The following is a 23,451-nucleotide window of genomic DNA, read 5'->3' as shown; positions in this document are numbered from 1 at the left end:
CTTTCCCTTCTCCAGCTTGGTACTTGCTTAATCCCAGAGTGAGGTGATTTAGGAACCTGAATCAGCAAAAAGCTAATTCTGGGGTGAAAAAAATAAAGAAATTATCTGCTGGAATTGTTTACATAAAGTCAAATAAACATCAGCTCTGGTGTAAGAAGCGGTGACAGCAGGGGAAGGAAAGGACCACCTGTGTCAACAGCAGCTTGGGGTTCAGCATAAGGTGAATCCTCCCAGTATCAGAGCGACTACAGGACACTGCCATTGGCAGGGGACGTCACACTTGCCATCTCCCCAGCCCCACGCTTTGGCTCTGAGGACCTATGAGCCAGCCCAACTCTCCCATACCAACTCCGTCATTTAGCCCATTAAATCAACCCAAAAAGGTCAGCGGGAGCAAGACCCGGCGCAGGGGACCAGGCTGGGTGCGAGGAGGGGAAAGCGGCCTCCTCTCCTTCCCTTTCCCTGCGTGTGAGAACCACAGCGGCACTTCCAGAGGCCCGGGAGGCCACACGGACGAGCTGCCAGGGCAAGGAGCAGCAAGGGAGCAGGGCAGGGTGGCCGTGCCCCCTTCTAACTTCATGGGGATTTGGACCTGCCTAAAGTGTCCCTGAAACACCACCTCAAAGTCACAGCCCCTGCACTGAAGGGCCTCTGTTTTAAATGTGAGCAGCTCCGGGGGAGCCCGCACGTTAGCGGTGCCGCAGTTAGCCGCGTACCGGGCTGGCTGCCCGGGGTCTCTCCGCCCTGTAGCCGGGCAGGCGGCCCGCGGGCGGCTCCAGGCACCGCTTCACATCGGGGCCGCGCTGGAAAGGCGGCGGCTTCGCTCCCCGCTCCGCAGCGGGGCACCGACTGTCACCGTCCCGCAGCGCCTGCCCCCCTCGCCGCTCCGCCGCTGTAAAGAGCGGCAGGCAGGCAGCAGCCACCCGGCGGCCACCCCCACCCCGCGTGTGGCAGGGATGGCACGGCAGGGCCCGGCGCCGCAGCGTCTCCTCGCCCGCTTCCCCTCAGCCCAGCGGCCCGGGCCGCCCGCCTCGGGCTGGGGCAGCCCCCAACTGCAGGGCAGCCACCTCAGTGCCACCGCTGCGAGCCCGCGCTCCCGTCGGGCGGCCACCGGGTTGGGGGGGGCGGGGGGGGGGCCGGTCCGACCCCGGCCCCGACCGCAGCTCTAGCCCCAGCTCCCCGCACCCCTCCCCTCCGCCTCAGCGCTCTCCCCCCCGGGCGGAGAGCGCATGCGCAAGGCACGGCCCGCACGAGGCCCCGCGGCGCGCCGGCGTGAGCGCGCGCCGCCCGCTGGCTCTCCCGCTGCAGCGAGGGGCGGGCCGCCTGGGCGCGCGCTCGGCGCTGGTAGGGGCGGGGGGGGCGGGGCCGGGCGGTCGCGCGCCACGCCCAGTCTCGCTGGCGCCGGTCGGGGCGGCCCGCGGCGCGAGGACGCAACTTCCACGGGACGGAGGCGGCGGCGCCGCGGGGCGGGCGGGCGCGGGAAGGCGCGGAGCGGTGCGGAGCGAAGCGAGCGGGTGCGGGGCGTCTCGCCCTGTCCGGCGCGGCAGGGGGAGCCGGGCTGCGCCGGGTCCCGCCGGGCCGAAGTTTCGCAGCCGCCCCACGGGCGGGCAGGAGGGGCCGGAGGCCGCGGCGTCGGGAGCATGAGAGGTCCGCCCCGGCCTGGCCGCTGCCGCGTCCCCCGGAGGACGGGCCGGTGCTGCGGGCGGTGAGGGGTCGCCCGGGGACTGCTCCTGGGCGCCTGCGGGCCGGAGGGGAGAGTGAGAGGCGGCGGCTGCTCCCGCGGGGACCCCATTAGCCCGCGGCGGTGCCTGCGGGTCCCCCGCGCCCCGCTGTAGCGCTTGTGTTCGCTTTCATTCCCCTTCCCCGGCGGGGGAGGAGGCGCGGCGGCGCGGAGCCTGCCCGGGCTCCCCTAGGGCGGCGCGGAGGCGCCCGGAAAGCCCCGGCCCGAGGAGGCGCCTCCCGCCGTCGCCTGCGAGCGGCCCGGCTCCCCTCCCTGCGCGGGGCTCACCTTGCGGGCGGTGCGCGGAGGAGGCCGGCGGCGGCCCCTGCCCCTGGCGGCGGCCTGCGCGCATGGAGGCGCCGGGCGCGGGGCCGGGGCGGAGGAGGCGAGGAGCGGCTCCATGAGGGCAGCGGCCCTGCCGGGGACCGCCGCCTCGCCGGGCGTCTGCCAGCCGCTGCCGCCCGCCCTGCCCGGGCCGCGCTCCCCGCCCTGAGGCCGCTCGGCGCGGCTCGGCTCCGAAAAAACTTTTCCGCATCGGCCGAGGATGGAGCTTGCCGGGATGGATTATTTCTGCGACCAGGTGCAGCAGAAGGACGTGGGCCGCAGGCTGCAGGTCGGCCAGGAGCTGCTGGAATACCTGAGCGACCCGGCCAGGTCCCCCGACCTGGAGCAGGACCAGCAGCGCCTTGACAAAGTGATCGACGAGCTAACAGCGTGGGTCAACTCCAGCAATTTCAAGGTAGGGCTGGGCGGCGAGGCTCAGCACAGGGACACCATGATTCATCACGGTTTGCTTTTAAATTAAATAGGAGCAGAAATAAAACTGCATTTATGACAGCTTGTATCCCCCCACCCCCCTGAGGGAAATGCAGAAATTTTGGGAGGTTTGGTTAAAACTTGGTTTCTAGTCCTTTGCCCTAAAAGAAGCAGTAATTGGTTTTTTGCTTTTGCTTTTGTGGTTATTTAAACGTTTTTGCACATAACATGCAAAAAACCCCACCAAACCACACAGCTATTTTACATACTCGGATTGTGTTTCTTATTCTGAAACAAGATAGTGGTGATTTTCTCTTTTTTCTTTTCTTTTTTTTTTTTTGCGCTACCACTCCCATGGTCCCTGCGCTTGGGTGTAATGTTTCATGAGATTGCCATTATTTTCTGTAGGCCGTGAAGAGTGCTGTTTCACCGGGTTTGTATTACACTGCCTGCGTCTTATACCATTTAATGCATAATTTGCTTCTTGGGGTTTCCATTGTAAGTTTGAAGTTGTTTATATCGTCTTTAGGTGACTTCCCTGTGCGTGGGAAGTTACATAGTAAATTTACAGCAGCCCAATGATGACTCACGTTTCACTTTTTTTTGCTGACTTTTAGACTGAGCTACACGGAAACCGGTGATTACGCCCGTACCACGTCTCTTGTAGTATTTATATATTTTTCTGACGTTTCTCACCCGATAACGCGATTGACAACGGAGTTTATTACCAAGGACAATCGTATTCGCATTAGCGATTTTTTTATATCTTTTTTTCCCTCCCCCGCCTGGGTGCGTGGCTGTGTCGGGCGCCGCCGCCGGCAGGGGGCGGTGTTGCGCCGCTGCCGCGGGGCCGCTGCCCGCCGGGCCCGCCCGTCCGTCGCCCGTCCCTCGCCCTCCGGCCTTGTTAAGCCACTGACTTGCACTATGGGCCCTTCAACCTCGTGTAGCGAGGTTATTGTAATTTTTTTTTCTATTTGCTTAGACTCAGGAGGCAGGTAGGAGTAACTTGTAAGGGCAGTATGTTCGTGGAATGCAGGGGTTTCTTAATTTTTCTCCATTCGCTTTACAGTGCTGTGTTACTTAGTGTTTTGCACGTAGCATTTCTAAGTTTGAGGTGTGAAATTAATAAGGCTTAACTCTATTTGTGCGTAAGCTTACTTTTTTTTCAGTATATTTGTCATTAAAGGTCTGATTAGCCTGAGGAAATAACTGTATGTTGTACAAGTGTAATTTATTTGCCTTTAAATTCCTCATCTGAGGGCAGTTGTCAGTGATAATTGATTACTGTGAAACCTGGATAGGTCTTGAAAAATACCCTTTTGTTTAAAGAGGACTTATCTCAACAGGGTAATGTGAAGGCTTCTTTCTGCACTTTTAAATTGCCAAAGTTGGGCACCAATACTGGAAATCAGCTTTTCAAGATGTCTTTTTTTTGTAATGTGGGATATTACTGCTTGCTGTTGATGCTTACTCCTTGGCTGTTAGGACGAATGAGGAATGTGCAGCACTGCAGATCATGAGCCTCAGTCATGCAAGATGAGGTTAAGATGATAACAAATTCCAAGAATTTTAAAAATAGCTTGCATAATAACTAAAATCTTTTTGTTGCCTCTTCACTTATGTCCACTTACTTATGGCTCTCTATACATTCAACATTCCGGTTAAAATCGTGTTTAATATACAATATATTAACTGCAATGGACAAGACTTTGGATGTTTTTGCTCACAATAGGTTCTAGTGTTCCTGGCTATGGTGGCAACTACCAGCATCTGCTGCTTCAAAACGAAAATGAAAAGTGTTCTGAAAAGCTTTGGTTTGCATTTTACTTCTGTATTTTACCTTGCGCAAGCATCGGTGGTTACACGTTTAAATGTTAGATCTGAATTTGTTATTCAGCTCAGGGCCTGAGCGATACCATAAAGTAATGAGTACCACAGGCTTATGTCTGGTCTCAAGAAAAATACTGAAGTAATCTTTGGTTTTGATTATTTTTAATAAATTGTTGGTTACCTTTCCTCTGCTAAGGAGTGGATTTGTAGAGCACTTGGGCAATTATGCTTATCACTTCTTTCTTCCTGTATCTTGCTAAACGTCTTGCAGGTCTTCAAAGTCCCAGAGTCATTAATTCCTCCCTGTTGACATGGCTGTGTAATTGAGCAATGATAGTGGCTGGTGACCAGCTTATTTATGGGAACTGCTGAGCTATATGAATTGAAGTAGGGAATCCTGGAGGAAGTTTTGAGGGGGAGCATTGTTTCCACTGTAGGTGACTGGTACGGATAATGAGGGAATCACTAATGTAACTTGCCCTGGATGTGCTGTATCTTTCCTCTTATGTGAAAGCTCAGTGCACTCTGCTGACCATACTGAGAGAGAGGATGCACGATCTGGGAGCTCTAGGCTGGACTCGGTGCTGTGCATGAGAGAACTTGCTGTGAAATGCCACCCTGGAGGGTTTCTGCTTCACCTAACCAGAAGGGAGAGGATCTGGAGGGAACAGGAGGGTTGATTTGGCAGACTTGATAACGAGTGGGGGAGAAGAGAATAGGTGTTCAGTAAACAAGTATGGGCTTGCTAGCAGCAAGGTTCAATTAACTTGCCTCAAAAAGATTTTTGGCCATGGAAATAGTGCTTTTGTTTTTCTGAAGTTTGCAGCCGTATGTAGTAGTTTAATAAACAATCTGGCAGTTCCAAACTAAGAAAGCAGATAGGAAAATTTCTGAGTTTATCTAGCTCATTGAAGTGGAAAATGCAGTTACCAGCTTGAGTTACTGATAAATCAAAAAAGTGGGATTAAGAATGCACTGACTCATCAGCAAATGGTATAGAGTTCTAGTGAAAGTTGGTTGGAGAATGCGGGGAGGGTGTGAGAGAGAGAGAGAGATGAGTCATCTTTAAAGGCTGGCCTTAACAGTGTAGTTTGGGGACTTCAGTATGTCTGTGCAGTTAGTGATAAAGTAGCTTCCAAAGACTATTGAAAACTTCGAAACACCAGGTAGTACCCAGATGATGTGCAAAAAAAAAAACCCAAACCAACAACAAAACAAACAAAAAAAGGGCAGTGAATTCTGGATTTTTTTTTTAAGGAGCAGATGGTTGGATGCAAAGTATTAAAGAATTGGGTGATGGTATTATTCTGCTGGTATTTGTTCACAAACTCTGAGATTTGGCAATCTCAGAAAACTGGAACAGTGCTACTGTTTGTGTTCAGACTCTTGGGTGAACTTCAAGCAGTAAATTAATGCCTTATTCTGAGGGTATCACTACTGTTAGATATTTGCCGGCTTTCCTGGGTTAACCGGTCTGTGTATACATGAGTTGTTATTGATACATCTCTTACCTCTCTCTTTTACCCAATGGTCACTTGAACTAATTATAAGATGATCTAACTTCGTACAGTCTGGTGGCTCAAACCATTCTTCAGGTAATCTGGAAATCTGCTTTGAGCTTTTGCTAAAGAGGTGTGGGATGGAGAAATAGTATGTTTCAAGTAGAGCTTTGCAAGTCTACTCATGTAGATAAATTGCTAACCTCTGTTAGCATGTTGTGGGTTTTTTTTGAAGCCCATCAAAATTGATAGTTGCGGCCATAATTTTTTTTTCTTTGAGTGGTAAAGCCACCTTTTGGTTCTTTATGCAAATCACACCTGATAAGAAGTGTAAACCTGTGACTAAAATTCTGGTAGCTTTTCAGGGTAATTTTACCTGAGAAGAGTAATCAGTAATGTTTGTGACTGAGTCATCTTTGAATTTCTTACCAAATGTTACTTAGTTGATATTTTAGCATGCTTTATTCCTCAACTGCAGTAGGAAAATAATTGCTGGTTTTGTCAGAGCAGCAGATTGTTTGCTGTGCTAAGAAAAAAATGGGATTTCACAGTATCTATTTCTGATAGCGTGGATAATCTGTTTCTTTTAGGCAAATCCTTAGGATTATTTTTTATTCTATGCTTCCTGTAGAGTGAGATTTTTTTCTTAGCTTTGTTTGTCTCAACACTAAATACTGAAATATAAGAAAATACCAGTTAGTATGTTATTGTTGCATTTTAGTATTTCCTTGGTTTGGTATTTATTTTGGTTCGTTTTGGTTCAACAAAAGGCCAGCAGGAGGAGCTTTCAGCTTCCAGAATAAAAGTATTTGCAAATAGTTAAGACAAATGGTTAGTAGTTTTGTCTGAGTCCTTTGCAAAGAGATAGCATTTATAACGTTGACTACATGTAAGTGTGTGAGGTGGAAGCTAGAATTAAAAGTTAATTAAACAAGATGAAGATATTGACATTGGGTGGGGGGAAGGCAAGTTCAGGAATAAAAATACCGTACGATCACAGAATGGTCAGGGCTGGAAATGTGAAGGCCGACATTTCAGTAAGAATAATTGCATGCGCAAGTGCAGGATGTGGGGCATGTGATAAAGTAGCAGTCTTTAGGAAGAAAATGTGTGGGTTATTTTGGGTCTGAAGTTGAACACAGGCCAACATATGATACACAAGGCAAATGCTCTAGTGAGTTGTAGAACTGACTTGCAGGACAGAAAAATGGAATAGAAGAGGACCCACCTCAACATTAATTTTTCAGTTACGGTACAGATCCTGTTATTTCCTTAGTCTTTGTTAGGAAATAGTGGTAATTTAAATGTGTGTGTTTGGAGGAAGAATGTTCGATTGTGAGTGAATTTCATTATTCTTCAATTGTTTGTTTAATCTCTGCTATGTGGGAGCTACTTCCCTTATTTCTATGTAATGAGAATGTGTTTTAACCTGTCCATGTATGAATCCAGTTTTAGTTTTCAAGCTCAAGGATTTGATTCTTCTTTGAGTGATAATTACTATTTTTTCATGTATTAATTGAATGTCGGCCAACTAATCAAGCAGATCTCCAGAAGGCAAGGGATGCTTGTAACAAATTTTCAGTTTAATTGAATGCAGATTTATCCAGCTTTTAATTAGGTACGTGGAATATACAGTCACAAAGTCTCAGGCATCTCCTTCAGAGGTGGAATTGATAGTTCTCAGTTGTTCTGCAGCTTCAGTTTGTGTAATCCAGCCTAACTGTAGTTAGTCCCTGTTGAAGGAGCTTCAGCTCAGCTGCTTCTGTGGCCAGGCATTCTCACTGTTGTTCTTGAAGCAGTTAACTTTTGTTGATATTGAATGCATCTTGCAGTGTTTCAACAAGTTGATTTGACTGATGCAATAGGAGATTGAAGTGCATCGGGTCAAACATGCCTGCAAGTCAAGAGGGAGAACAGGGCTATCCTTTTAGCCTGCGATTTGATTGATTAGGGTGTGAACAGAGAACCTTTCCAGGCTCTGTGCAGCGTGCAAGAGGAGAGGTGCATCCTTCAGAGTAGAATTTACGTATTTGTGAGCCATACCTGCATTTTTATTGACATTGCTGATTTAAGCAGTTTCTTTCCCTGGCTGCTGAGTTGTATGGTGTGTTGTGCCTTCATTGCACTGATGCGAGTGCTTGTGAGGCTGCCCAGTGAACAGGCTTGGGGACGAGATGTGGCTGAGAAGATGCTTTCTCTTGTTCATTCGTTGGTCTGGTTGCCTAAAGCGGGTTACTATGCAGCTGCATGAGTACTTGTCTCCTCATAGTATAGGAGCTGGTGCAGAGGTAGGAGTAAGTAGCAGAGAATGGGAAATACTCGACATTTAATACAATTTAAATAAGAGAAAGTGGGAAAGGAGGTAAGAGACTTGGGCACAAAAGGAATGATACTCTTTTGAATGAACTAGGTCCTGAAATGAAGTGTTACTTTGTTTTGCACCATTAGCAAGCTTAGAAAGACTTTAAAGTGCAATTTTCTTTAGGGGAAAAAAAGCCTTTTTAAAAGAAACTATTCTGAAGAGAACTATCATGCATCTAATTGTCTTTACATTGAGCCGTGCTTTTAAAGAGTCTCTGTCTTCAAACTTTTTCCACTGCAGCACATTAATTTTAAGCCATGCAATCCGAAAAAGAAAATGGCTTAAAATGTCAGGTGCCTCTGTGTCATATGCTCCTGTTTTACGCTTACTATCCTTGGAACATGTCTATGAAAAATTTATGACAGTAGTCAAGGGAGGCGTGTTTAATGTATGTATGAAGCAAACTGTAGGTATTGTTGTAACATATCAAGCTGGAGGTAATACCTGACACGTTTTAGAACACTGGTCGCTATTGTCCACAGAACACAGAACAATTTGGAGATTGCGCTTTCAGTCTGAACTCAAATTGGTTTGAAGATCATGAGAGATTTTGAAATAACAAAAGCTTGTAAACATTTCCTGATAACCATTTTGAGTGTTACACTATGTGGTGTTCAAAATTGGGTAAATGTTTCTTAGTTAAGGGGGGTGTGTGTGTCTAATGTTACACTTCCCAACTCAGGGAAAAGCCAGTAAAATATATTTTTTTTTAATAAGCTTTAAAATTTTTATGATGGCATCATATTAGCTTGTTTTGGCTGCTAGACAAGAGAGGTCAAAGTAACAAGGACCTCCCAGACATGCCTGTTGAGAAGGACCTCTGAAGAAACCAGGCCTTTTCAGTGCTGAATTGCATTCATCAGTCTCTGGATAAGTATGGGTGAGTCATCCAGTAATCTTCTGATAGTGTGGTTACTTGCACTGCGATGCTGAAATGATTTGTAGTTGGCTATCCAAAAGGATTATGACAGGAAGATTATCGTAAGAAGTTTGGTAGTCTATACCCCTTTTGGGACAGTTGAGGGTTGCAGCTGATGTGGCGTTTTAATAATATGAAAGATTTGATACTCTCAGGAGAATCTTAGCTTGTAGTCCAAATTATAGTGGCAAAACATTCCTTTGGAGTCACTGAACTTGCATTTTTAGATAGAGGAGGCTCTGCATTTGCTAAACAACTTGCAACTCAAATTGCTGGGTTTGAAGACTTCTAAGTTAGATTGCCCGCACCCCTCTCTCCCTCCTTGCAATGTGAAGTGTATGTTATACGCTAAAAAACCTAAACAAAACACTTCTACACATCTTTGGAAGTGTGTCATTTGTAACCTTGAAGATGAAAGAAGCAAGACAATGGAAATAATGCTTTCTTGTGAGCTAAAACGTCTCAAGTGTAGATGATGTGTTGTGGCTTCAGCAGCTGGGACTGTAGTTTTGGCTGCTGTCAGCAGGGGCAGCTGCCCAACTGATGCTGAGTGGAAGGATTGCAGCGATGCGTTTTCTTGTACAAGGGAGGAGTCTGAAGATGGCCTGGCTGGGACTGAAGAACCACCCGGGTTGAAGAAACAGCCCAGGAAATTGGAAGCTTCCTTCTGCCTGTGGATCCCAGGGACAGTTTTCGGTATCTGTGCAAGCTTTTGGGTCAAGGGAGGGAATGGAGTATGGGTAGATATCAGCAAAGTTAGCAATATGGAAAGAATTAGAATGGGAAGCACTAAAAACAGGAAAAAAGTGATTGAGCATCCTGTGAAACAGGAGAGAAGTGTATTCAGGGAGATGAGTAAAGAGAAGTAGGAATAAGAAACTTTGAAGTGAAGCAGAAGAGACTGCACATATGTACATGGTTTTGTTTCATGTTTAGCTACTTGCAAGGTGCTTGAGCTTATTTGAGAACTGAGAAAGTACACCTTTGGCCTTGGCTGTGACAGTACTTAGGGAAGAACATAATGGGATTTTTTTCTTATGTCTTGTTCCAGCATTGCAGTGCTGGAACAATGCTTATTCTTGCAGGGTGTAGTTTTGGCATGCTGTTTCGTGTTTGTCAGTTGATTGTTAGTGATACCACAGCTGTCCCATGGTGACAGGAAGTCCAGTGCCTTTAACTTCGTTCTTTTGGAGTTTCAGATAGTGACCTCCATAATTCCCCGCATTAGATTCTTACGACTAGTTCACAGATTGTGATCTACAAAATCTGTTTTTCCATATACAGTTCAGAGACCCTGTGGCCAAATCCAGGGCTGTTTGTATTAAGGTCATTTGGGAACTTGTGTAACTAGAGGTGGTTTCCTGACAGTGTCCTGTCCCTACATGTTCCCCCCACGGATGGGAAATTACAGAATCAAGTGAGAGTAATAGTAAGCATGCGTGGTTAACCAGGTATGGTTTGAAGAACAGTGTTTGTTTTTTTTCTTAGCAAAGGCTTGAATGCCTGAAAGTTGCCGACAGAAAAGCAGTGGCAGCACTGAAAGGAGTATGTAGAAGGAGAGCTGGAAAAGGAACAAGCTGCAGAGCAAGGAATAGCCTCAATTACTAATCACTGGCTCAATTCAAAATTGTGTTTTGGTTGGAACATCTTGATTTCACTTAAGAGTCTCGTCCTTTCCAGAACAGATGAAATATTTCTCATTTGGGTTGGCAGTTTTGTTGTGATCTGAGAAGTCAAGGGCAGTCCTGAACATTGGCTTGTTGAAGAGTATCTCAACAATTAACCATCTCCAGTTCAAATAAGCTAAAATTTCTTTTCTACTGTGAACCTCAAAAGCAGTGTTTAAATGCATCAAACAATAGTGAGCTGATGAATCAATCCCAGCATACAAAGGCTCTTTCTAGGCAGCAGGCAAATGACTTGATGCAGAGTAAGAAACAGATCCAATGATTTTAATCCCAGAAGAAATACATCCCTCATTGAAGCTGATGGGGAAAGAGCCATGATGCTGGTGAGAGATTTTTCTGTTGATAGGGGAGAGCCTGTGTGGGTACATGGTCCTGCACAGTGTCTGAGAGCTTGGAGCCTTTTTCTTGCATGTCAGTTCTGCCTCAACTTGTGATTTTCTTTTTTTCTTTTATGCTCATGTAACCTCATATCAGTTTATCGGTTGCTAAGGTCTCCTTCCAAAGGGCTGCTTGAATACTGCATGGATGATACCTGCTGGGGCATGCTGAAACTCAGAACACTGTGTATCAAAACAGTGAGATGTTAAGACTGATTTACAGAACCAGTAAGGGGTAGTTTATCTGGCATACTCTGTAGGGGTACGCTTAAGAATTTTTAAATGTGGAATGAAAGCAAATTTTTAGCTAGACCGATTTCCCATTACTTCCAGCCTGAGCTCACATCATACTTTCCCACTCTGCAGATGTTGCGACATTTCACACTGTTACCTTTCCAAAGTTGGAGACCATGGAGGACTTTATATGAGCTAAAGAGTGACTGTCACATTGTGGGTAGAGGATTGCTCCTTTAAGACCATAGTAACCTGTTCCCTTACCTCTTATCTGTAAAGGTCCTTGGTTAGTAGCTGTTAAAGAGATGAGAATCTCATAGTAGTGTTTGTTACTTCTGTGTTTCTTAAAGCCGGGGTTAGCCTCATGCCTTACTCTGACTTAGAAAGGTAACTTTTAAAAGCTTTATTTCACCCTGTGTGATCTGAACTATGTGTTTTCATACATCACAAGACAAAACTACTTGTCAGGATATTTAAATTTATAGTATTTATTGAAGTGGCTTTTGTACATTAATTAGTGAAGTAGAACCCCTACTGCATTCGTTAAGCAAATCTTTGGTAGACAGTTAAGAAGAGCCATCACCACATTGACAACTGCTTGAATGGCTGATAAAGATAAACGTGACTTGCATCATGAGATGATTAAACTTTACCCATTCACAGGGAGGGATACAAAAATATGGAATATGCAGGCATTATTGCAGCAGGTGCTCTCGATTCAAATAAAATACTCTTACACAATTGAGTGGCTGAGAGAACTGCAGTTCTTTAGCGTGGAAAAAAGGAGGCTCAGGAGAGACCTGATAGCTCTCTACAGCTACCTGAAAGGAGGCTGTAGCAAGGTGGGCGTCCATGTCTCTCACAAGTAACAAGTGATAGGACAAGAGGAAACACCCTCAGGTTGCGCCAGGGGAGGTTTAGACTGGATATTAGGAAAAATTTCTTCCCTGAAAGGGTTGTTGACTGTTGGAAGAGGCTGCCCAGGGAGGTGGTTGAGTCACCATACCTTGGAGGCATTTGAAATACATGTAGATGCGGGGTTCGGGAGGTGGCTTAGTGGTGGGCTTGGCACAGCTGCGTTGGACTCTGTGATCTCAAAGGTATTTTCCAACCTAAACAATTCTATGATTCTATGAAACACAAGTGATCAGATTCTTTGTTGGCAATAACAGTAATGGTAGAATGAATAGCCATTTTTGTTGTAGTTAAAGCGCCTGACCCTTAGATGTATGGAGGTTTAAATATTCCATATAGCTACTATTTTTACCAAGGTGAGACTTCAAAAACAAAAACCACCTCACCCCCCTCAAACCACATTTGTTTTTTTTTCCCCAGTCTGTATTCCTGTTTATATTTGGAGCTTAGTTAGTTTTGCATTTTAAGTTGTTTACTTCTTCTGAATCTGGTAATGCTCCCCCACTTTTTTTTATTGTTGTTGTTAAGGCATTCTATTCTGTTTCTTTCAACAGCTTAGTAACATGATAGGAGGAAAGGCCTAAAGCTTTACTGGTACCTGTTCAAAAGGAATTTTGATTTTCAGTTAGTACTGAGTTAGACCTCTGGAGTAATCTTTTAAAGAACATGAGGGACAGAGCTAGCTGCAGTCCTAATATATGATCCAGGAGGGGCGGGGTGGGGTAGAGCATCTTCCAACTCCTTAGTCCTCATCATTATTAATTTTAATTTTGGTAATTTTGTAGTTGATAATACTAAAACAATGGCTTTCTAATATTTTCTTTCTGTTTTAGGACAAGTACTGAAACATCCAGGTTGTTCTGGTATATGTTAATATACTTGATCCATTCCAAACACATTCTGATAACTTTGTCTTAATGAAAGCTTTCAAGGAATTACCAGCTTTCTAATTGGAACTTTAATTTATGTTTATGTTAAGATACAGTCTTCCAGTATGCTTGCATTTATATGTCTGATTTCTTTAAAATATGTTCTAAAGAATTCTTTAGTAATCTGTTTTGTATGTCTCATCTTTTTGTTTCAACAGGTAGCATTACTGGGACTAGATGTTTTAGGTGCCTTTGTCAACAGACTATCAGGACGCTTTAAATCCTATATAGGAACTGGTAAGTGAAATGTAACTTTTTCTTAAGACCAAAAAATAAAAAACACTTCAACACCCCACCAGCTGAAGTGGAACCAGTTTTCTGAGCTAATAATAAGGTATTGGTAGGTGTTTTACTGCTGGTGTTAAAATTCAAATAATTTTATACTAACTTGTAAATATTAATGTTTTTAATGCAACCACTGATTTTTAGGTGGTGGTTGGGATTTTATAAAGGTTCCAGAAATATCTTTTCAGCAATTAGTTGTATGCTGTGTAGTTTCTTACCACTCCTGTATTATGTACTTGCTTACCACTCCCCACAACAGTTGTCTAAAAATTACATTGGACCAACATTGGACCATAAGTGTTATCTTTAACTTGTGTTAAAGATTGAAGGTTTTATTTGCAGATAACTTTAGAGCCTTATGTCTGCTGAAGCCTGTGGTCTCAGAGACCTATGTGGTCTACCTCCGGTTAGATAACTGGACTGTGGCTTTTAGTATCCTGAGCTTTTTATGGGATGAAAAAATAACTATCTTGTGTGAAATGTTTCTTTGAGTGGAGTTAAGATTAATGGGATCTACACATGTGGGTATCAAGCAGTTGTTTACGACTCACTTTGCTGCTGCCCTTGAAAGGATAGTAATACTAGGGCATTAACATTGATTGGGTTACATCACTGGTCATTTTTAACAGAAGTTTCTAGCTTAATGTTGTTTTCCAAAATTTATGTGAAATAACTTATATGCTGTTCCCCCATCCACAGCTATTTCACATTGTCAAAATGTTAAGCTTCCTTGTCTTTGTGCATCTACTTCTTAGAGTTAAGAAATCAGAATTTGAAAGATTAGGAATACGAGGTACAGTTTGAGACATTACAAACTAAATTTGTTAGAAGTATATTTCAGGATGCTGTAGAACTACTGCAATAGAGCGCTACAGAACTTAAAATCTGTTGCAAAGGGGGTTTTTTGGCTGGTTAGTTTTGTGTTGGAACAGTGTAAGGAAACCGGAGGCATGTTGTGTTATGCAGAATACTGAATTCTGAAGAGTCTCCATTTGTAGCTACAAACAGTGCTAGACTTCAGAGTTTTATTCTGTTTTGATGTATATTTTAGTGGTGTGTAGAACTTAAAATCACAGCAACTTTGTTGAAGGTCAGAAAGCTTTTTTCATTTCTTCTGTCCTTTTTTCTTTAAAGTGTGAACTGTTTGAGAATAGTTTGAAAACACTTCCTTTTCCTGGTCCCAGTAGTTGAGAAGTCTGAGATTAAGAGCAAATTAAAGATTTAAATTCCAGGACTCCGTAGCATTTATATCTTAAAAAAAAAAAAAAAAAAAAAAAAGAAGAAAAGAATGAGGACTGGCATTGGATGGCCATCAAACCTGTGGAACGTCAATGGATGTCTGAAGCTCTGTATTCCAGAAGTACGTTTTAGAAAAGCTGAGTAGTAGTGCTTTCAGGTGAAGTTGGTCCTCTGAGCATCTGCAGAATCAAGACCTGTGGAGTACATTATGCTGAATATGCAAGTCACTGTTGTGTGTGATCAGCTTTTTTTATATGATTAACAGACACTGAAATGTTAGTCTCAGTGAAGGCAGAAAACAATCTTTATTTTAGATGACTTTTCAGAAGAGTGATTTATAGTATGCATTCTCTTCAGTTGGTAACTGTCCCTTCAAGTCTCATAACAAGACATGGATAATTTTCAGTTCTGTCAGTGAAGCAATACAAAAACTTCATTGTAAATGTCTGGGAGTGTGGACAGTCCAGGTTTTATGAGAGTAATTAAAAGGACACTGGTGAGCAAGAAAACTGCTTCCCTCAACAAAATGTAAAGAACCAGCAATTTCCCAAATTATGTTTAACTCCACAGATTTGGCTTCTAATGTAATCTGAGAATGACTCCAGTAAGTCAGACCAAAGGCTGTCTGACAGTGATCTGTGCAGTGGTAACTCCTTCAGCATGACTCCCTAGTTGTCAGCAGTCTTGCAGTTTAGGGCCAGCTAAGGAAGATGGTTATCTTCAGTGTCTACCCCATCACCTTGTTTTCCTACAGCTTTACCTGGTTAGTTTTTGAACTCGCATAGACCTTTGGTTTGTTTCTACAGTGTTCTGTAGTAATGCTTAATTATGCAAAGCTTTTGTTTTGGACTGGCTGCCAGATGACTCGATGCTTGCTAGGTCTTCTGTCAGAGAGGAGAGCCATAATTTCTTATCTTCTTGACTGTGATTCTTCATTTTACAGACCTCTTCTGTGTTCCCCAGGGCTTAGTATTGGAGCCAGTTCTGTTTAATGTCTCTGTCGATGATGCGGGTGAGGGCATCAAGTGCACCCTCAGGAAGTTTGCATGTAACATTGAGTTGCAGGGGACTGTTGATCTGCCAGAGGGCAGGAGGCTGTGCAGAGGGATCTGGACAGGCCAGACCGGTAGGCCCAGGCCAGTTGTACGAGGTTCAACAAGGCTCAGTGCTGGGTCCTGCACTTGGGGCACACCAGCCTCAGGCAGCGCTACAGGCTGGGGGCAGAGCGGTTGGGAAGCTGCCTGGTGGGAAAGGATCTGGGGGTGCTGGTTGACGGCCAGCTGAACATGAGCCAGCAGTGTGCCCAGGTGGCCAAGAAGGCCAACAGCATCCTGGCTTGTGCCTGAAATAGTGTGGCCAGCAGGATGAGGGCAGTGATTGTCCCTCTGTACTCAGCACTGGTGAGGCCACACCTGGAATCCTGCATTCAGTTTTGTGCCCGTCACTACAAGAGGGACGTTGAGGTGCTGGAGCGTGTCCAGAGATGGGCAATGAAGCTGGTGAAGGGTCTGGAGTGCAAGTCTTGTTGAGGAGCAGCTGAGGGAGCTGGGGTTGTTTAGCCTGGAGAAATGAAGGCTCAGGGGGGACCTTGTTGCTCTTTACAACTACCTGGAAGGAGCCTGTAGGCAGAGAAGGGTCAGTCTCTTCTCCCAGATAACAAGCAATGGGACAAGAGGAAATGGCCTCAGGTTGCGCTAGGGGAGGTTTAGATTGGATATTAGGAAACATTAGTGCACCAGAAGGGCTGTCAAGCATTGGAGCAGGCTGCCCAGGGAGGTGGTGGAATCACCATGCCTGGAGGTATTTGAAATACATGTAGATGTGGTGTTTAGGGATGCGGTTTAGCGGTGGGTTTGGCAGTGCTGGGTTAACGATCTTGAAAGTCTTTTCCAAGCTAAACAATTCTATGACTCTATGAAAATGCAGTTAACTTCTCATTTATTGGAGTAAGTTATTGTAGGCACTTCCATTCTCACTGGAGATCAGGATTCCATCATGAGTACAGTGAAGGAAGATGTATATATGAAATATCTAATCTGGTTTCTGCCTTTTTTAAAATAAAAGGAATCGTATTTTCTAGGTGAAGTTTCACTCTTACAGCTCTACTTTGTCAAAAAATACCTTGAACCTTGAATGTATTTTTGTCTAAATAAAGAATATTATATTTTTGTGACCCTGAGATGTTTTTATTCATGATTCAGAACTCAATAAATGATGGAAGTATAATAACATATTACCCAAGTATAACATGGCAAAACATTCCATACACCCCCTCCCCTTAAATTTCCTTTTCAGTTATGATGGGGATAGACTTCTTTAAGTACAGCAAAAAATTATGTGACTGAATATTCACCCCCAAAAGCATTACAGGCTTTTTGTTAAGAACTAAAAACCATTATTATTTCCATCTTTACAGCCTAGGTATATGCCATAAATTAGATTTGGGCAAAATCAATACTATAGTTGTAGGACAGATGCTTTTCAATATTCCGAAGAGCGTGTTAGTGATCTTTATATAGAAGTATAATGCCTGATAAGAGACGTAATTCAGTTCCCTAGGCAACAATCTAACGTTGCAGTGACTTTCTTCCAAGGTGTTATCCTTTTATGATTAACCACATTACACGCTCTCTGCAGCTGGCATCAGTGTTCTGGGCACTTGGACTCACAAATTTGGGATTTTTTTTTAGTACTTCCAGTGAAGATGCTTGAAAACACTTTGCAAGCAATAAATATCTGGGTATGTGTTAGTTGATAAGACTATGTAGCTATATTCTAGAAAAAATAAAGCAGATGGAGTGCTTGAGTGTTACATATTTCAGTATTTAAAACTATTGCTTGTTCTGTGATTAAAAGAGATTACATAAGAGGTACATAATTACCCTGTCAGAATCTTTTCCCAGGTGATGTTATTAATTATTAAAATACTATATATCAGGAATAAAACAGAATATCAGAATTATGGGCAGATGTGACTGCCCATGATAGTTTCTGGGAAAAGTATCTACTCGTACTTTGAATTTTGTTTTCCAAGAGGAGTGAATGTTACTTTGCCCTCTTGTTATTTTCAAAGGAGTGGGAAAACAAAAAGTATACTGAAGATATATGGAATCTGTTTTAGTTTTAATGTGGCGTTATATCATGACACTTCTTCTGCATATATTGAACTGCCCATTAGTGTAGGGTATAATCGTATTGTTGTCCACTTTCACATACATCCTCACAAAATGTTGCAAAATACATTTTAGTTATCTGCAAATTAAAGGAAAGATACTGGTCACTTTAAAAAGACCAAACAGATCCACATGTTAAATTCAGATATGTACATATATGTGTAAGTCTGAATATAGATTCACATTTTACACGCAACCTTCCATATGTAAGTGTGTGGGTGTATGTATAATAGCAGTTTCAAATTCTTCCTACTGTAAAAAGAAACTAGTAGGCAAAAATAATTTTGGAAGATAGTTGTAGTGCTATGTACGAAGATGCGAAAACAATTTGAAGTGTTTAAATTCTTTCCCAGGTGGCTTCTAGAAGTGATAGAAGAACCTTTAAATTAGATTCTTCGGAATAATTTAAATGCTTTTTCAAATTTATTGTTATAATTAAGCATGCAAGTATGTTGCCTGATGTATTTTACATCATTTGTAAGGACTTGGTGTGTGCGTTCATTTTTTGAGTGAATTTGCATTAAAAACATATGGTACAAAAATTTGGAAATACTTGAGTAAGACTGCATTTAGATAGGTGACACCCAAATTCTTAATTTTTGCTTTTTTTCCTGCTTAATGATTAAAATATTTGGATGGAAAAGGTTTAAACATGCAGTTTAATCAAGATGTGACTCTTTAGTAAGTGGCTTTAATGATGTGTGAAGACATGCTTTCCTCAACCCCATAAAAACCAAGAACTCTTTCAGAATGAGCTACCGTGGGTATATGGCATGTAGAAAAATACTGCCTTTTCAGGTTTTAGGAACTGACTGATTTTTATTCTTATTTTTCATTTTTACTAATTTCATCTAAACGTTGAGACTAATGGCACGATATGCTGTGGCGTCTGCAGATGACAAATGTTTGCAGAACACAGAAATGTAAAACCTGGAATAATTTAGGTTGAAGGAACCTTCAAGATCATCTGGCCCATGTGTTTGCTTAAAGTACGGCCAATCTCAAATGCTAGATAAAACTTTGAAATTAAATAATTGAAGAAATTGAATTGCTCAGAAAAATAGAAAAGCTTGCTTTACGTTATGGGAGAGAGTCTTGTCTCAAAGATACTTCGTTGTATCTAAACGCAGGTTGTGTTTTGTCTGATACTGTCTTTTTCCTTTTATTGTTTATTGACCTCATGAAAAGTTGTGTTGGATATCTGTTGTAGGATTTTCTTAAACAGTAAAATTCTGGCTATTTAAGACTTTCTAAAAAGGGCTTTTAGAGGACACTCCATTATTTGTATTTTTTTTCTCTAGAAGTTTTTAACGGCTTTTATGTTTTCAAATTTAACAAAAAGATTAACTTCCCACATCTCAGAGCATCCTTAAACTTTCTTTGGTTCCCTGTGTAGTTTATGATCATAGCTGATTTAAGCTGTGACTTTTTTTTATCTTGGTGACAGGTTCTTTAAAGCTTTCATGTAAAAAAACCAAACAAACCATGTTTGTGCAGCCTTTTAAAGCTTTTTATGTCCTGGTTGGCTAGTGCTGGAACTTATTAGTAGTGGGAATGAATTTTATCTGGAGTGATCCGTGCCTGAGTGATAGGCTGTGATTTAGAATACCATCTGTATGCTGTCTGTGGGCACTTCACTGTATGACACGTAGAAATGAAGTGCCATTAAATAAAAGTAGAGAAATCCTAGCCTTCCTTGGTTTCTGTTTGGGTCTAATTCATACTAGTTGTGTAAAAACCTAGCCAGAGCTAAAAAAAAAATCAGATGATGACATGAACATTTATTCTCTACCTTGCTAGTTTTGTTGCTGATCTAATACACCTCTTTGAACTTGAAGGTTCTCTTAAATCCATGAATCTGTCAGGGTCTCAGGAACGTATCGTAAAGTGTTTGTGTTTTCCCTTCCACTACTAGTGATGAAGAGCAGATCTCACTAATCCTGTCAGAGCTTTTCTTAGTTGGCTCCTCGAGAGACCCAAATAAGCACATTAATGTCTGAATTGGCTTTTGATGAAACTTATTGTGGAGTGGGCTTTATATCGAGGAGGGGAGCAGTGAGGCCTTCTCTGAGACCCTGCTAATGATTCTTTGCTTAGAAGTAGTCCTTGGCCATGTGGGTCTGTCAGACCAGCCCTATTGCTGGCCCCGTAGGAGCCTCTGTGGGGTTCCTTGCTCTCCTGTGCATTTTATCCAGAAGAGCAGAGACTGCCCTAATTGCAGAGGCAGCTGTTTCCCGCCCTGCTTTCTAATGGCAGCTGTTTAATGCTGCTGCCTGAGCTGGCAAGGTTTCTGAGAAAACTAGGAAGATATCGCTGCCTAGGTTTAATCTGTTTCCATCCTCAAAGCCTTTTCTTTTAATGTCTTAAGAAGTTGAGTTCTTCACTAATAAAATTTTTGCCAACACTGATGTTGTTTCCGTGGTAAAGGTTCTTATTTGCTTAATGCTTTTTCAGTATTTTGCAGTAGACTTTGCAGTAGAGCAGACATGGACTATCTGAAGTTGGTTTTGAGAAATGGGTAGGTGTGAGAGGGTGTACATAACATAGGCACTTAGAAAAAAGAAAGTGTAAGTGGTCAAGAGAGAAAGAATAGAGAGGGAGCTGTGTGTGATAATACAAACTGGAAAGCTCCATACTTGTGTTGTAAGAGAAGGAACTCTTGTTAAAGTTTAACAAAAAGAAATTGTTCGTGCTACCTGTGGCATTCTTTGCTGCGGGGCGTCGTGCAGTTAAGCTGCTCAGGATTTTTAAAAATACATTGGGTGCTATTCGAGGCGCTGACTTCTGTGATTTGCTTATCATCTGTCCTGGTAGAGGAAATAAATGTTTACTCCTTCAGGGCCGTACTCTTGGGCCTTAACTCTTACATCTGCTGTTCAGCTAGTGGTGATAAAATCATCATGTGAATTTGTGTAAATGAAAATTTATTTAGGTTTATTGAGCCAAGAGAAGGAAGGTAAAGAATGGAAAAGAAACTGATGGGATAATAAACTCTGTTAGGGATTTAATAGCTCAGATGTAAACAGCCAGCCAGTTTGAGGTAAATCTGGTAGAACTAATGTGTGCTATAGAATATTTTTACTAACATTTCTGAGTTTTCTTTAGTAATCAAAACCTGTAAAATTATGGCATAACAATGTAGAAAACTTAGCAGGAAAAACTTAGGATTGGCTAATAGTGAAAGGAAACTGACAATATCCTAAAATTGGCATAAAGGCAAACTGAATGGCGTATAGTGCAACTTGGCTCTGCAAAGAATACCTAGGAACTGCAAAGGGAATCAGTGTCTCCTAAATTTAGTGCAATGTTTCTCTGCATATCAGCAGAACTAAATAAAAGGAAGTAATCTGTCATAGGTTATTAGGTTTTCCAGAATCCCATAGAAATAATTAAAGGAGCTAGGCGATAGAAGATGTAAGATGGATAAGGTTAATATAAAACAGTAGGAATGTATGAATCTGTACAGAATGTGACAAATTATATACTTCACTGGTTAGGTTGTTAGGAGGCTACCAGTGAATACTGACTTTGTGCATGGTCCTACTTCTCCTTACTCACCTTTCTTTTACCTCCAACATCCATTTGAGATCTAGTTTGCAGACTGATGCCAGAAACAACCAAAAGCATATATTTGCACTGCAGCATAAAAAAGGTTGCTAATTTGATAATGCTGATGAGAAAGCATATAAAACTTCAAAGGAAAAGTATCAGCCAGAATGATTGTTCGGTTGTATTTGGAATGAAGTTGGAGAAATAAAAAAGCATTGTCCTTAGTGATGTATTTTCTGGTCATCCATTCTTTGGGATATATTAGTGCTGTAATCTTCTAAAGCATAAACCTGATTTTGGTAAAGGGTGCCTTTGTATTGCAAGTATGACTTCTGCTGTTCCTGGTAGGGATAGAAACCTTCCTAAAGCTGGCCAAGGTAAAAATTTTTTGTAGAATCTTAGTGCGCAAACACCCAGTAGACGATTCCTAAGGTGCAAAAACCTGCACAGGCAGTTCCTGTTGGCTCAGTTCCAACATACCTCTTCGCTCATGCTTTTGATTGACGTGTGTATCATCTCGGATGCCTGAATTCTGTCCTGAGTTCACTTTGTACACAGACAAATATTGATACAAGGGGTGGTATGGGCTGTGAGGGGGAACCAGGATGTGGTGTAGTGAGCAGGCAAAGCTGCTGCTTTCTAGTGGCAGCACTAGCTTATCTTGATGCAGAAAGCCTGTATTGTACTGTCATTTTTGATGCTAAGTTGTAATTGCTTGCTTTGAGCTTAGATGAGGTTTCTTATGATAACTCCAAGTTTTTTGTGCTCTGATGTTGGTGGGGAAGACTAGAGAGGAGTAAGGAGACGCCAGGAGGCTTGGAGAAGGTTGATCAGCAAAACAGGATGCTGGGATGGCCCTGAGTGTCCCAAATGTCAGAATTGTTATCTGGAAAGATGTTTCCCACTCATTCATATAAAGGACAGCTAATGCAGTTAAACTGTTTTTCACTATAGCTCTCCCTAGATGTATCTTTAATATTTGGGGGAAAAGTGACAAAGGCATTAGGTATTCAGATTTAAATATGTTTGGTGAAGATCCCCTCTGGTTGGGCATTCTGAAACTTCATCAACAGGCAACCAACTTCAAATAATTTCTTGTTAGACCTTATTTTGTCAGAAAAGTTGACCTACCAAACTGAAAACCAGCTGGTGGCTGCCAGCATTCAACAGCCTAATTTCATTTGCCTTATGCAAACAAAATGTGTCATGCCACCTTATGGGGTCTTAAAGAAACTTGAGATTTAGGGGAAAAACAAGTCAAGGCTGCAGACATCTGGGTCCTTTAACAGCTCCCACAGCAGGTTCTCTCTCTGTCAGAGCTCCACAAGTGACAAAGGCTGGCGGCGTGTTCAGTAGTTTTGTGTGCTGAAGTCTGCAGGTTGCGTCATAGCATAGTTTAACTCGGTGACCTCATCTTTGTTCAGCAGCCTCTAGTAGCTGTTCTCTGTGCTTGCCTTGGTGATATGAGTCGAGCCCTGTTATCTGCAGCTCTGTCAACTGACTCAGTGTGCTAATTAGTCACAAAGGAGCCGTGTTCCTGCAGGACTGGCACTCGCTGTGTTTCCCTCCACTGGAACCAGCTTCTCAGTGGCTGTGTTGTTTCCCTCTCTGCAAAGCCGGAGTTGCCTTCAGCTGCCCAACAGTCAGGTTAATGTAGCAGACCTCACCCGTAACATATGGTATGGGTAAAAGGTCAGTTTAGAAGTGCTGAAAACAGTAATGAAAAGTACTGTTGGCAAGAAAAACGTAATCAGTGAGTGTATGAGTGATGGGATGTTTACGAGAGGTCAGCTGTGTACTCCCAAAAATCACTTCTTGAATTCTGGATGTTTCCTCTGCGTTCATAAAATGGAAGGAAAGCCAAACCAAACAAAAACATCCCTCAAAAAAACAAATGAAAACAAAAAAACTAACACCCACACCAAAGCAACAACAAAAACCCCAACCCAAAACAAAAAAACACAAATCCTTCTCTT

The 23,451-nt window shown here is 43.0% G+C and overlaps 1 protein-coding gene across 22 annotated transcripts in view; it reads left to right on the top strand.

The window, feature by feature from the left end:
- Positions 1-1,416: 1,416 nt before the first annotated feature.
- Positions 1,417-23,451, top strand: part of CLASP2 (cytoplasmic linker associated protein 2) — a 146,720-nt gene continuing 124,685 nt past the window's right edge. For 9 of the 22 annotated variants that reach the window (XM_055803421.1, XM_055803413.1, XM_055803417.1 and 6 more), the window contains exons 1-2: positions 1,419-2,459; positions 13,388-13,466. In XM_055803421.1, the coding sequence (XP_055659396.1) occupies positions 2,265-2,459; positions 13,388-13,466 (274 nt within the window). In that variant the 5' untranslated portion in view covers positions 1,419-2,264. Of the gene's footprint in view, positions 2,460-13,387; positions 13,467-23,451 lie in introns of all 22 variants that reach the window. The other 13 variants (XM_055803406.1, XM_055803412.1, XM_055803409.1 and 10 more) reach the window with 3 other exon arrangements.

Source organism: Falco peregrinus, chromosome 5 (assembly GCF_023634155.1).
Source record: "Falco peregrinus isolate bFalPer1 chromosome 5, bFalPer1.pri, whole genome shotgun sequence".
In the NCBI taxonomy this organism is placed as follows: Eukaryota; Metazoa; Chordata; class Aves; order Falconiformes; family Falconidae; genus Falco; species Falco peregrinus.
This window is presented reverse-complemented; position numbering and strand designations above follow the sequence as displayed.